This window comes from Mesoplodon densirostris, chromosome 15 (assembly GCF_025265405.1).
Source record: "Mesoplodon densirostris isolate mMesDen1 chromosome 15, mMesDen1 primary haplotype, whole genome shotgun sequence".
In the NCBI taxonomy this organism is placed as follows: Eukaryota; Metazoa; Chordata; class Mammalia; order Artiodactyla; family Ziphiidae; genus Mesoplodon; species Mesoplodon densirostris.
Window position 1 is genome coordinate 57,994,738 of NC_082675.1, and position 15,914 is coordinate 58,010,651.

Sequence of the window (15,914 nt, forward strand, 5' to 3'; positions counted from 1 at the left end):
TGGAAATCCCATTTTCTCCTAGCCTGCCTTTTCAGAAATATATATGGGTCATTTATAAGAGGAGAAAGGAGTTAGTACAATGGTTAGTGCAATAGCGTGCAATTGTCTGGAAGTGCAAGCCACTTATCATCAGTTAAAGGTCCCTGGATTGGCTTCATAAATTCTGTGTCTCAGTTTCTGCATCTTATAGATGGAGATATTATCTACCTCAGAGCCATCTGAGAGTTGAGTGAAATACTGCATGTAAAGTACTTTGCACAGTGTTTAGCACAGAGTAGTCATTCAGTAACATTGGCTTTTGTGTTTTAGGGAACTATTCTGACATATATCTCTACTAAGTTTTCTAGTACTTATTGCTATTGAGAATCAACTGTATGTTTTAATATGAAATAATGAAAAAGTCCTCCGTCTTTGGAAATTATAGGCCAGTTGAAGTAGTTCTTTGCAGAAGTACAGGGAACTCCTATAGGAAAGGAGACATTTTAGAAGATCTAGTTTAGTTTATTTTGCCAGCAATTGACATAGTTCCTGTTCTTGTGTAGGCAGAGAAGGTGAGGGAGAATAGTAATATAAGCTTACCTTGCTATATCCATTTCATAAAGTGAAGGAGATTGTTAATAATTACTATGTCACAATTTAAATCTTATAATTCTAGCTTTGAAATGCAAATACTAAAGCACGCCTTTGAATTAAAAGAACAATTTTTGTCTGTTTTTAAATTTGCAGGGTCTAACAATTATATTTTCTATTCACTTTGTTAATTTTTTTCTGCAGAAATATTTACAACCAACAAAGATAGGGTGATGTAAAGAGCATATAGCAAAAAGTAAAGTTCCACATTCAAGAGAATAGTATTCAGAACTCCTTACAGGTTGTGAATCATTTCTTTGGCATAGAAATAGTTCATTGTAATAATATCTATATCTGTTTGTTCTTGTCTTTTCGAAATGTGTGTTTTTCTTTATTCAAAAGCTAATAGACTGTGACCTTGTAGGTTCAGGATAAATTTCGTCTAGACCTGTCTGATGAAGAGGCAGTGCACTACATGCAGAGTCTGATTGATGAAAGTGTCCATGCTCTGTTTGCCGCGGTGGTAGAGCAGATTCACAAGTTCGCCCAGGTAAGTTCTCTGAGGGCAGTGTGTTCATCTCAGCTCCTCCGTGTACTACCCTAGAATCCTCAGAGAACCATACCTTTCCCTGCCAAATGACATCTTTTCTGGTTTTTTTGTCAAGCCTTCTTGACATCTCACCAACCTTCCGATGTGAACGTGTTTGATGCACTAGTAACATGCACTAAAACATCCCACTGAAATGTTCTTAGTAACTAAATTGTGGAGTGTCAGCATAGGTGTATCTGTCCTTTGTAGTCAGTGGTGACTATAAACCCTTCTTGAGAATAATCTTGGGTCTAGCAGAGACCTTGACAAGTGAGACTTGGACACTCGTTGGGTTTTGGTAAACTGTGAAGTGCTAGGAAAGGAGGTTAGAAGCTGAGAAAAGTGATGCGTAGCACATAACAGATCTATCTGTAGACTTTTGGTTAGCAGACTCTTTCCTATAAATGTTTGAGGGAAGACTTTTTGATGTTAAAGCTCAGATTAAAAAACTGTTTTAGTTTTGAACTTCATAATGAGGTTGATGCTGGAAGTGATCAGCAAACAGAAAAATTAGGCCGCTTTCCTCTCCCACATCCTCTCACGCCTCTCCTTGTAAACTCCTTCCTGACTTTACACATTCAGTTAATAATAATTTTACAAATAACCCAAGCTCAAAGCTAGTCTGTTTTAACTCCTCCCTCACTCAGTATACAGAATGTCACCAAGCCTTGCTAGTTTCCTTAAGCATTTTTTTAATCATCGTTTTCTGTCATTTTCCCATTATAGACATTTTAACCCAGCTGTTTTTCACTTTATGATACTTTGGGTAACTAAAATCCTTCATAACTGTTCTGTTTTAATATTTGTTTTCTCTCAGCATTCTTATCTTTATTCTGCTAAATATTTCAATTAGATATATCTTCACAAAATACTGTTTTACACTGGGTTTTGTTTTGTTTTGTTTTGTTTAATTTAAATGTGAAAAGTGTTTCCCTAGTGCCTAAAAGTGACATCCAATCTCTAGGAACTCCAGGCCTTCCAGACTGTTGTGTTCTAAACTTCCTTCTAAGCTATTTTCCTAATACTCTCTTTCTCTCAATATTTTTATCCTCTTCCATTTCTCTGGCTAGTTTGCTTTTCTGTTTCTTCAGCCCAGAATATCCATCTTCTTAATAATGAATCATCTGTAAATTCCTGCTTGCTAAAATCCAATCTGTCCTTCCAAGATGTATTCTTCATGCCACTCTGATTAATCTTCCTCTGAATATTAATAATACTTTGTACTTTTATTATAAATTGCACTTATATTTTGTTTTCTATTATAGATATTTGGATACTTACATTATAACTCCTAAAATGCAAACTTCTTAAAGGATGGGATGTGTATCAGTGACCCAGAAACACAGTGCCTTTAAACACTTAAGAAATATCTAGTGAGCATAAGGGAATTTTTTTCCTGTAAATGTTAGCTGATACTCTTTCTCTCTCTGAACAAAACATGTTTCTTCTTTCTGAACACCAATCTGAGTCTTATTTTAAGTGCCAACTCAAGGTTTGCTTCATATGTCATTAATCATAATCACTTCTCGAGAGAGTAAACTGTGACTCAGATGGTAAGTAAGTGACTTGTCGAGCCACCGAGCTAGCTAATGGCAGATCTGGATCAGCATATAGCACAGCAGAATATTTTAGAGCTGTAAGGGAAAAAGGCCCAGAGATGTATAATGACTTAGCCAACTTCATGTGTCTAACAAGGGACAGAATCAAGGCTTGAACCCAGATCTTTTGACCCCCCCGTATCCAACCAATGATAATCTAGATTACTTTGTAGCTTACCGAACTCGGGTCTTCTTTATCAGAATCCCATATTCTTTTTTATTTTCTACTGAGGTATAGTTGATTTACAATATTATATAAGTTTTAGGTGTACAACATATTGATTAACAAGACTCCCATGTTCTTTATCCCAAGAAGTTAACCTGAAAATACTCATGCTTTTAGGTTTCTTTAAATATGTCATCTGTGCTCATACTATTGTACAACTAAAACAATATCAACATAAGAGTAACATAAGAATATTAAATTTAATTGGAACTTGCTTAGGCATTGAAGGGTACCAGAGATACTAAATGAGGTCTTAATTTCACATAAGTCTTTTCAAATTATAAAATTATAGATGCATACTTGTTTCTTAACTAATGTCTGAGGAAGTTTATTTTCCCTTTGAAATTCACATTCCTAAATATACATTTTCTAAATATTGATACTAATAAATCACATGCACACTCAAATTTTGATGATAAACTGTTTTTTGTCACTCATAGCATTTACTATAAGGATGCATTTTGCTAATTGAGTTATGCTAATTTTAGTGCATTCCTGTTAATCACTATGGATTATAGAACCCAGTTTTTAAAAAATGGAGGTAGACAGATACATCTTAACAAAAATTCTTTCTACATAAAAGAAGTATTCTTTAAAATGACTAAAAAATTGCCAGATACAACTATTATGTTGAAATGCTGAAAAGGCTTATTTTATTCCATCACGCCATTTGCTAGGAAGGGTAGAGATTAAACATTGCAATATTTGTTGCCTAGCAACACCCTATTAGTGGTAGAAATTTTCCACTGAAAAACACTTTTATGTGGGTCATTGTCTTTGAAATTGCATCATCAGAACTCTTCTTCCCGGCAGAAAGGTGGAGGTCACTTAGTTTGTATCACTTCCTACTCTAAAACTATGCCTTTCAATAGAAGTCTCTCACATTGCAGCCCATTTCTTTCCAGTTTCTGCTTTTTCCTGTCTCTCTTCACTGATTGATGGTAGAAGTCTGGAGAAAGGGGATGTGATTTTCATTAACCTTAATACATATTAAATCTAATTAAATGAATCTTTATAGATTAGGGTTAGAAATATATTTTTTTGCACACTAAATGTTAAAAAGTAAGAACAGATTGCATTCAGAAATTTTACCTAAGTCCCAGCTCAGGATACTAAGAACAAAGATCACTGCCATCCATCCGGCAAGGACCCTTCCTTAGCCCCGCGATGTTCAAGGAGGAAGAGCACAGGTCCGAGTGGAGGGTCACATGAATGTGCAGTCCCCTCTGTGCACCCTTAACTTACGAGAAGCCAGCTATATGCACACACTCTTACACTTGAGGGGGTTAAAAGAAACAACAGTGAAAGGAGGAAAAAACAGTGTGTTCCTTATGCCTGACATTTCCCATGTGTCTAGTAAATGTGTCAGGGACTCCCTCCGAAGTGTTTCAGATCCCACGTTCCTCCCATAACATAACTTCTTACAATGCTGAATGTCATTCCAATATTGAGGGTTCTCATTTGTTTTTGTACAACATGGCCTCTCAGTACAAGCCATCTGCCCCATCTGCTGTTCAAACAAAGAAATAGGTTTTTTGCATCAGTGTTGAGGGGAAAGCTTCCTATTTTGGACTCTTTGAGAAATGACTGCAGTATGTTGCCTTCTGAAGGGCATTTCTTGAGTAATTTTGTTTATTTATATTCTGTTTTACCTTTATGTACTGATCTTAGATCTTAAACCCAGTGTAGGATGTTTCCACTGTAACTGTTCTACTCTCATCTACTTTAAGAAGGCATGGATGCAAAAGATGCCCTAAGGAGAAGAGACTAGAGCATCATTTCTGATTTTACATTATATGGACCTTATTTTACCATTAGGAATAAAGAACAGCAATGTAAAATATTTCATTGATCAAAACATAAAGTATTGAATTGACCAAATAGAAATTCTTCTGTTCTTCTGTTCTAAAACAAAGTGTTTTTTAATTTAGTAAATATTTTTCTAAAGAGTCAGATGATTCCCAGATACGTGGCTTAAATAAATAACACCAGTATATCATACAAAACTATTTTGTATCATTTTGTGTCCCAGATCTAGCCCTAATATATGTGAGTTATCCTGTAAGGAATAAGAAGAGCAACAAAGAAACCACAATAGTAGCAATAATAACAGCTTATTGAACACTTAAATGTGCCAGGAATTATGTAAACTTTTTCCTCTTCAATGCCACCTTTAATCCTCACACCTGAGGAGTAAGTGTATCACTAGGCTTGTTTACAGATGAGAAAGCTGAGGCTTAGATAGGTTAAATAACTTGCCCAAGGTCTCAAGGTTAATAGGTGAAAAAGTCCAGATTCAAACTCAAACCCTGGATTGTAGAAATAGACAGTAGTTTCTAAATAATGTTTTTCTCACTTTACATCTATGTCTTAATTTATTAGGTATGAATAGATTATGTGATGAGTTTTATAAATAGACTTGAAAATTTAAAAAATGATCTTTTAATTTTCTCTTTAATCTTTCATCTGAGCATCAAAAGAAAGAAAAAAAAAACGCAGCCATGCAGGCAGCCAATAGTGTATGACATAAAAAGGAGTTATTGGGAACAGTTAATCTCTGATAAATATGATCAATATGGGATATCACTTATCTTGTACATTGGCCAAAACCCAGTCGTGAATTTTATCGACTCACATGTGCTCTCTTGTTGCACTGCAGTCAGTACTGCTGCATAACTACGTTAAAACCTATGATGTTATAAACTATAATATAGGCACTTGCTACATTACAAATGTTTTAAGGTTTTAAGATTAGTTATCGTAATAGCAGCACTCAACAGAATGCTCCATAACTTTCAGCTAAAATTCCCTACAGTTTATTTTTCATCAGTACAAATTTAATTTCCTTATCTTTTCTAAGGAAAGTTTTCAGACACTTGAATGCATTCCATGGTAAGATTTGCCTGTTCAGTTTATTTGTAATACTAACTATTGTTTTCCCTCCCCCCTGTTGTATCGAACTTTTATGTAAATTCTTCAAATGTGAAGGGAGTGGAATATTTTGGGCTGGCTCTACTATATAGTGTTACTAATTTTTTCCCCCATAGGTACAGACACTTTGAAATATTTATGAAATCTGTTAGATACCATCTGTTTAGTAGCAGCATTTTTCTCACATACAAACATACGTATACACAGGTGTGGATACATAGGTGTGGTTTTTCACTGTTTCCAGGGTATTTAGACTTCCTAGCATGTCAGTGAGGAACTTTCGCAGTTTGCCTTTAATCTGCATTTTCAACTTTCATCATCTTCTACTAGCCTTCTAAAAGAACCTTCTTTGTAGCCCTGATGAGCTACCCCATGCCACTTCCTATACCCAATATCCCTACTTCCCCAAGTAGTACACCTTTTTCTTTGCCTAGAGTCAGTTCCCCACCCATTTGTCTAACTTTCAGGTGTGTGCAGGGGAGGGGTTGGGGGTAGAGGTAAATAACTGTTTCTTTATATAAGCATTTTGTCTTAAAGTAACTTGGGGTCTCCCACAGAAGCTGAACTGTTCCTGGTACATAGTAGGCACCAAATAAATGTATGTGATTTTATGTAAGTGCCAAGGACCATTTTAGAAGTTTATTTTCTCTGATACTACCTTTAAGAAAATACTTAAATAGCTTCTTAAATTATAAATTACATTCCTTTTATTAGCATTAAAAATAAATCTTACCATATTCTTTCTAGAATTGCCACTTTAAATTATATAGATTAAAATCAGTGAGCATCTTTCACATTTATACGCATATACACTCATGTGCACATACACAAACCCATTTGTCAGCACGGTTCTTTTTCCTTCCCGTTTTCTTTCAGAGTAATAATGAGGTGAAGTTCATAGAAACAAAGTTCCATGACACATAAAAAGCATTCTTAATTCCTCCAAGATAAGCCAGTATGTATTTGACTGAATCAGAGGGCACATGAGGTGTGGATGACTCACCCAAACAAAATGCCCAGAGTTGTTCTTACTGAGAGAGTGGGTGATTGTACATGTTAAAGACAACAACCTTTAACTGTTGCACATTACTTTGAGATGATTTTGAGGGTGCCTAGCACAAAATAGGTGCTAAAAATGTTGATATATTTTATTTTAACTTGATATTTTAATATTGAATACTATTAATGTATTGGCCCCAAAACAACTCTTGACTGGGCCTTGCTTATTCTTTCAGGACTGCTTCCTTTGATTTTTATTTTCCAGACTATTTCTGTACTCTGTATTGTGCATTGGCTGCACTCTGGAATAAGTTATACGTTTTCACAGTTTCTAAAAATGTCATACCAAGAACTAAGCTCACTACTCAAAATATTAATCATCTGTCACTGCAGAATTCAGTGGAATTTTTGCCTTCCTAGTGCTAGATTTGTCTGCCATGTAATAATGAGATCATCTTGAGCTTACAGTTAGCAAACATTCCCTCCCCCAAATATTTGCTCATATAAACTGATTTTTAAGCTAAGTCTTAGGAATCCTGTACATTATAGTTAATTGAAATCCTCTTCATGGCATGTAGTAAAGTAATAATTTCACCTTTTTTTTTTAATAGAAGACTTTTTATAAAAAAAAAATTAAGGCCTGGAATTACCTGAGGGTGTTTTGTGGGGTTTTTTCTATTAAAGAATTATATGTATCTTTCTAAGCAGTTTTTAGAACTATAAACTTGTTTCTCTTTCTTTGTGAACAGTGAAGCTAATTATTTTCTGTTTCTTTGTTTTTAATTTTTGTAGTACTGGAGAAAATGAAATTGGTTTGGCCCATCAAGATGCTTGTCTCTGTAAGAAAACTACTTTAGAAACAACATGTGTATAATGAAGACTTCAGGCTAACGAGCAAGGAAGAGAATATTTAGTCTTCAAAATACCATATATCCTAAATGTTACAGGCATCCTAAATGCCTGAATTCTGTTTCCTTGGTTGTTGTTGCTTAAATATGGTCCCAAAGGGTTTGTTCTGATATATTGTATATATTTATTTTCAAATGTACACATTATTAATAAGCTAAGAAATAAGAATTTTGTTCCAGAACCACATACATATTATGAGAGCTCTGAAGGAATTTCTTGTTGAAATAGTAAAACATTTTAGTCTTCAAGTTTGAAAGTCCATTTTTTTCTTCATCTCTTCACATCAGATGAGCAGTTATGTGAATCTGGATTGTCTTAGTTTTGGTTGTTTGTTTGTCTCTCCCTCCCTTGTTCCCTTTCTCTCTTCTTCCTTCTCCTCTCTCCCTACATTTTTAATTTTTTTAATTTCTTGGCCTAACCTATAACACTTAAAGTTTTACACGTTATGGCCTGTTCATTTATATGTTGAGAATTGTATATATTTCAAATAAGATAGTCATTTTTTCTTACAAATACTGTTTTTTGTTTTTTTATTTTTTTGTGGTTCACATTTCTCTTAGGTTTTAAGTACATAAAGCAGGTTATAAAAATGTAGCTATCTGAATAATTGGCCAAAAGGTAACATGGCAGCAGCTTTTCATATTGAGCCTAAAATATTTTTACATGTAAGCATAAATTGTCTTTCTGCAATAAATTTTTTTGTAATGAAAACTTAGTTTTCAAGAGCTTTTAAAAATAGCTCCCCTAGACCTGTTAATGTAATATATCCTTTTTGATTAAAGCAAACTAATTTTTGGTCTTTTAAGACTAGAAGTCCTACTAATCCACCTAGCTTTTTTGCCTCATGGAACTTTAGGGAAAAGGAACAAACACAAATGAAAAGAGCAACACAGTAATAATCTTTGCAAATTAATGTGTTGCAAAGTCATGTGATTTTGTTTTGGAAGATGAATAATATCTCATTCTTTTGGTGCTGATTAAATATTTAATATCAAATGACAGAAAAGATTAAGAAGGTTAAATTTAGGCAGATTTTCAGAGAATGTCATTAATTATGTTTGTCACCAAATTAATATCTGAGTCTGCCTTGTTGGGGTGGGGTTCCCAGCTGGAAAGCAAGCATATAATTAAGAGATATCTTAGAAGCATATGGAATGTGACTTGTATAAAACATACGTCAGGGGCTTCCCTGGTGGTGCAGTGGTTGAGAGTCTGCCTGCCGATGCAGGGGACACGGGTTCGTGCCCCGGTCCGGGAAGATCCCACATGCCGCAGAGCGGCTAGGCCCGTGAGCCATGGCCGCTGAGCCTGCGCATCCGGAGCCTGTGCTCCGCAACGGGAGAGGCCACAACAGTGAGAGGCCCGCGTACCGCCAAAAAAAAAAAAAAAAAAACATACATCAGCTTAGAAAAATGGTAAAGATGAAAAGGCCTTTGCAAATTATCATAAGAGAATAATGACTAACCTAATTGGCAAGCTTCATCCTCTCTCTTGCTTTTTCTTTGCTTCACATATTTCCATCATTTTTTGTTGCCTAGAAGTTTATATAACTGATCTGCATTCTTATTCTTTTAGTCCTATTTCTATTGGTACCAAAAAGTTCTCAATATGGCACTGCTGAAAGTGACCACTCCAACTTTCTGAACTCTTTTAATTCTTTATTTGTAGCTTTTTTTTTTTTTTTTTTTTTCCTTTTCTTTTTGCGGTATGTGGGCCTCTCACTGTTGTGGCCTCTCCCGTTGCGGAGCACAGGCTCCGGATGCGCAGGCCCAGCGGCCATGGCTCACGGGCCCAGCCGCTCCGCGGCATATGGGACCCTCCCAGACCGGGGCACGAACCCGTATCCCCTGCATCGGCAGGCGGACTCTTAACCACTTGCGCCACCAGGGAGGCCCCCTATTTGTAGCTTTTTAATTGACACTTAGTGGGTAGTTTTGTTACAGTTACAGAGGTTGGCAAACATTTTCTCTAAAGGGCCAAGATAGTAAGTATCTTCAGCTTTGGAAAGCATATGATCTTGGTGATAACAACTGAACTCTGCTTTATGAGTAAAACAGTCATAGACAACATGTAAACAAATGGCATGGCCAGATTTGACCCTCAGGCCATAATCTGCTGACCCCTGTTTGAATTAACTATAGGGCAAACTGTATCATCTTAATTATCTTTATAAAATCCATAACATTTTGCATAGATAGTAACATGTATATTTATATTACATGCTCTATATTTTTTGGACTAGTGTGAAATTGTATAATGGCAAACACTGACAACTAGTAAGGAGGGTTGATCATGAGTAACCTTGTAGTCCATGCTAACTTGGTAGGGATTATGAGGGAGATAGAGCTTTCTAGGAAGGAAGACAGGTATTGACTGAAGATGGATAGCGGCTTTGGTTTTGCAGAAAGTATTTTGGTTCTGGGTGGTGAGCCTACATCAGAAAGAAAAATGATTCATCAGTTTCAGTTTCTGTTGCTCACAGCAACCTCTGTGCTCTTACTATTTTCCCCAAATGCCATTGTTTTTATAATGTAGTCTGTATTTTCCTTTACTATCATTGCCATTCAGATTCTTTGGCAAGTTTTACAGTGTTTCAAGCACAACGCTTGCTTTGAGTTTGAAGAAAGTGTTTGTGAGGACACAGTGCTTTAATTAAAAATTATGAGTGTACTATAGTATTCAGAGTGAGATTTCTGAGGGAAAGAAAATGTGGATAGCAGCCACTGTGAGTGGGGCTATCAGAAAAAAATAAAGTGTGGTTCACATCCCTAAATAAGGGGTTGATACAACCTGATTTTTGTTATTCTCCGTATACTAGGGTTGTATGTTCCCCAGCTCATTTGTTTTATAGAGTTTTCTGGTGGGCATATATTATAATAACAATAGTCAACATTATTTATAAGGGCTTACTATTACATATCAGGATTATGCTAATTGCTTCATATGCATTATATCACTATTCTGTATAGCAGTCCTGATGGAGAATTGTCTCCCCGTTTTCCAGAACTTTAAGGCAAGTGAATCATCTGCCCAACGTAAGGCTGCAAAGTGAGAGCAGAGTTAAGTGTTTTAAGTTGAGTTACTCAGATTCCAGTGATCACAGTCTTGACCATCAAAATATCCTGGCCTTCATTTCTCACTGAGAGGTAATGGTACTGACCTCTAGTATGCACATGTGTAAGTATGTGGTTCATTAGACTTGAATCCCACCAAACAAAGCCTGTTCCTTATTCTTTTTTTTTTTTTTTTTTTTTTTTTTTGTCATGAACAGGATTACCAAAGGTATGGGCAGTAGTCAACAAATTAAACAGATTTCTAAGAAACTGAGTCGTGTCATCATGCCACATGTTCATACTTGCCTTGAAATAGGAAATAAGTCATTCAGTAAAAACATAACAGGCAAAATAAATCTTAAACATGCAACTGTTAACCTACAATCACGATGTACTTTATATTTTTGCACGTAGATCTAACATTGCAATTAAAAAAAAAACAGATTGAGACTTAGGAGGATTGGGGGGTTGGGGGTAGGCAGGTAAATTTCAAAAACAACATGAATTTTCTATAATTAATACAGAAAATACACTGGTTTTCCCAAATGAATAATTTGATATGTTAACACTTCGCCATAAAGAATGCATGCCTCCTGGATGGGATCCTGGCACAGGAAAAGGACATTAGCTAAAAACTAAAGAAATCTAAATAAAGTGTAGACTAGTTCAAAACAAAACATAGAATTAGTAGCCTCAAAGTATAAGGCAGGGGACTTACCTGGTGGTCCAGTGGTCCAGCAGTTAAGAATCTGCCTTCCAATGCAGGGGGCACGGGTTTGATCCCTGTTCAGAGAACTAAGATCCCACATGCTGTGGGGCAACTAAGCCTGCACGCCACAACTAGAGAGACGCCTGCAACGAACAGCCCGTGCACCCCAACAAAGACCCAGCACAGCCACACACACGCAAAAAAAGTATAAGGCAATTATTTTGTAGAAAACCCCACAGTTTGAGTTTGTCTAATTTTCCTCAAGATTTGTTCATTTTTGGTGGGCCAAAAATGCCATGTACTTCTCAAGGCCTCTTTTCAGAAAGCACATGATGTGAATTTGTCCCATTCCCGTTGGTAGTTACTTTTATTACTTGGTTAAGATGTGTTTTCCAACTTTCTTCACTCTGAAGTTAATTTGTATTTGATACTTACAAATTAGTGAGCAATTTATAAGTGTTTTATGGGGAGATACTTTGAAACTATGCAAATATCTTGTTCTTTACCACACTTGTACCCACCAGTTTTAGCACAGGTTGATGATTCTTGCCTGAATCAAGTATTACTATGGTGAAAGCCAAATGGTGATTTTTTTTTTAATTCAGTTTTCTTTCTACACTTGTTAGTTAGTGATCTACTGTTAGGTAGAGCTCTCCTTTTTCCATTATTTATTCATTTATTCATATTAGGATGGACTCTTTTATTTTATTGTACAATGCATTCCTATCATCACTTATTTTGTTGGTAAAATTGCCCCAGGACTGACCTGACTTCAATCTGGTGCGTATGTCCCTGACATGACTTGGATGTTCTTGAGCCCTTTCTTCCTTTTTGGCACAAGATGATCCAGGCTCATCTTACGCTTTATGTGCCCCAGCCCTGGAGTAAGCCATTTCTCTAAAGAGCCCTAGTTCTTTTCTGGTTCAATTTTACCAGATAGCTCCCCAAATAAGGTGCTTAAATTTTCTAAAATAGAAGTTATTATAGCATCCCAGTATTGCCATTCTAAAACTCTGGAGTCTAAACGGGGGGGGGGGGGGGGATGTAGATATAAATAAGCTCAGTAGTAGAGTAATCCATATCTGAATGAACCATAGAATTTAGCTATTTCTTCAGTTCTTCTCAGCTTTAGATCATCACCACCATCTTCCTTGAGACCATCAGGGCCAGTCTTATCATGTTCTTTATCTCTGTTTGTTAGCACAAAGGAAACGAGACCTCCGTAGGTCAATGATAATGGTCTTTCATTCCCATACAGCTTTGTACAACCCCCATCTCTCAAACCCCTGGAGTTCCTTGGGCCATCATCAACAGAATCTATCGGTGTCAAATTTACCTTCCATGCTGTAAAACTAGATACTACACACTTTTTTTTCCCTATTCTCTCTTTTTAGAAGAAAAATACAAGTAAAACCAAGCAAGTTAGTTAAAGGAATTCAGTAAAGTTAACTAAAAAAAAAAAAAATCTCAAAAAGTATATCCATCCTAATGTACACACATTTCCAGCCATCAAAGAAGACCAATGATGTGTAGTTAACTTTAATATTGAATGGTTAGTACAATGGCTAGCTCAGTAAGTGTTTGAAAAATGAGTAAAAGAATGGTTAATTCCTAATTAACAACATTAATTAGAACTTCCTTCACCAACTTTAGTTTCAATAGGCTAGCTTCTTGATCATTTTATTATCAATCTAATAAAAAGAGATCTGAGACATTAAAAAAAAGGTTTAACATAAACAGTATATAAAACTGCAATTCCACTCCTAGGTATCTACCCAAGGTAAATTAAAACATACCCACATAAAGACTTGTATACAATTGTTCCTAGCACGATTCTTAGTAACTCCAAAGTGGAACAACTCAAATGTCCAACTGATGAATGGCTAAACAAAATGTGATACATTCATACAATGGGGTACTATTCAGCACTAAAAAACTACTTATACTGCAACAATATGCTAAGTGAAAGAAGCCAGACACAAAAGACCACATACTATAAGCTTTCATTTACCAGTGAAGGTAAATCTTCAGCAGAAAGCACATCAGAGGCTGCCAGGGGCTGGGTATGGAAATGGGAATTGATTGGAAAGGGACACTGAGGGAACTTTATGCAATGATGGAAATGTTCCAAAACTGGAACATTTACTACATGTACTAAGTCATGTACTAAGTTTACAACTACATTTACTAAAAAGCATAGAATTATGTTTTATGACATATAAGTCATACCTCTGTGATGCTGGTTTTAAGATAAGTGATCCTAAGCAACTCACGGTCTAAAGCCAGGAAACACTGGCTTTCTACCTCACAGGACCCAGGAAGACGTGGCTCACAGCAGTCCCAAGAGGCACTTTCATGGCGACTTCTTCCCAAACCACCCCTTCCAGCCTGTGTCCACCTGGACATCACCACGATCTCCAGCTTCACCTGCGCTGTAGTCACTGTCCTGGCAGACACCACCTCCTCCAGCACTGCTCTCCCAAGTCGTGGGAAAGCGACCCGATACACATTTCCAGGGTTTCTGGCATGGCAGATGAGAAGGACCGACCAGCCCAGGCCACTGCAGGGGAAGAAGAGGAGCCCAGGAAGCGATGGAGGAGCCGAGCGAGGTGTCGGGCTACACACGCCCGCAGACACCAAGTTCCTTAGAAGTCCACCCAGCTCAGTGCAGGATACCAAGTCCAGTTATGAAAAGAAGGCCAAATTGGTATTCTAGGACAATTGTAACTCTTCTTTTTGAACCAGGTGATAAATTTGTATGGCATTCCAAAACATATGCTAGGAATGCCCAGGGTGCTGGTCCACTTGACAGTGTTACTGCTGTAAGCAGCTACCATCAGCTGCCAGGTAGAGGTTTTGTCTTGTCTTTCCTTTGGGAAAAAAGCCACATACACATGCTGCCACAGAACCAGCAGAAGCAGAATTAGCCTTCAAATAGATGCACCTAACCAAAATTTCCTCAAGAGCATCTCTCTGAATCCAAAGGCTATTTAGAACTTGTTCTCAAATGCAAATCAAAACCACAATGAGATATCACTTCACACCTATCAAAATTGCTATCATCAAAAAGTCTACAAATGATAAGTGCTGGAGAAGGTGTGGAGAAAAGGGAACCCTCTTACACTGTTTGTGAGAATGTAAATTGGTGCAACCACTATGGAGAACAGTATGGATGTTCCTTAAAAAACTAAAAATAGACCTACCATATGACCCAGCAATCCCACTCCTGGGCATATATCTGGAAAAGATGAAAACTCTAATTTGAAAAGATACATGCACTCCAATGTTCATAGCAGCACTATTTATAATAGCCAAGACATGGAAGCATTCAGTCAACAGATGAATGGATAAAGAAGCTGTGTTACATATATACAATGGAATATTACTTAGCCATCAAATAGAATGAAGCGTTACCATTTGCAGCAACATGAATGTAACTAGAAATTATCATACTAAGTGAAGTAAGTCAGACATAGAAAGACAAATACTATATGATATCACTTATATGTGGAATCTAAAAAATAATACAAATGAATCTATTTATAAATAGAAACAGACTCACAGACAGAAAACAAACTTATGGTTACCAAAGGGAAAATGGGGGTGAAGGACAAATTAGGAATATGGATTAACAGATACACACTACTTTATATAAAATAGATAAACAACAAGGCTTTACTGTATAACACAGGGAAAAAATACTCAATATCTTGTAAGAAACTATAACAAAATAATCTGAAAGAAAATTATATATATATATATATATATATATATATATATATATATATATATATATATATATATATATATATATATATATATATATATCTGAATCACTTTGCTGTATACCTAAAACTAACACCATGTTGTAAATCAACTATACTTCAATTAAAAATAGATATATATAAACTTGTTCTCAAATGTTATTGTGCTTCCCTGTGAGAACACTAATATCCCAGTCCACCTCAATTAAATGACTCACTTCTGCCTACCCACCCACAGTACTGGTAGTTATACCAGAATCTCAATAGTGAGCCCCTCACACATCAGTGCCATCCCATTTAGTCTGTCACTGAACGAGAGTCCCAAAAAATGCAATTAGAGAATCGTGGCCAGGTAGTCTCATGTCTTCTTACCTTCCTGGCTGCTTTCTCAGTCTCCTTTGTGGACTCTTTCTCCACTGATCAATCTCTAAATGTTGAGCTAACACAGTGCTTGTGGCTGGGACCATTTGTTCTTTCTATCTTCTCTCTCATGGGTGATCTCATCCACTCCTGTGGAGTTAAGTGCCAATTACATGCTGATACCCAGGGCCAGCTTCGTGGACATA

The 15,914-nt window shown here is 36.4% G+C and overlaps 1 protein-coding gene across 1 annotated transcript in view; it reads left to right on the forward strand.

Annotated features, from left to right (window-relative positions):
* PIK3C3 (phosphatidylinositol 3-kinase catalytic subunit type 3) overlaps window positions 1-8,255 on the forward strand; it is a 146,190-nt gene extending 137,935 nt beyond the window's left edge. Inside the window, exons 24-25 of the mRNA XM_060119274.1 lie at window positions 995-1,120; window positions 7,706-8,255. Coding sequence (XP_059975257.1) covers window positions 995-1,120; window positions 7,706-7,720 — 141 coding nt within the window. The 3' untranslated portion in view covers window positions 7,721-8,255. The remainder of the gene's footprint in view (window positions 1-994; window positions 1,121-7,705) is intronic.
* Window positions 8,256-15,914: the final 7,659 nt, after the last annotated feature.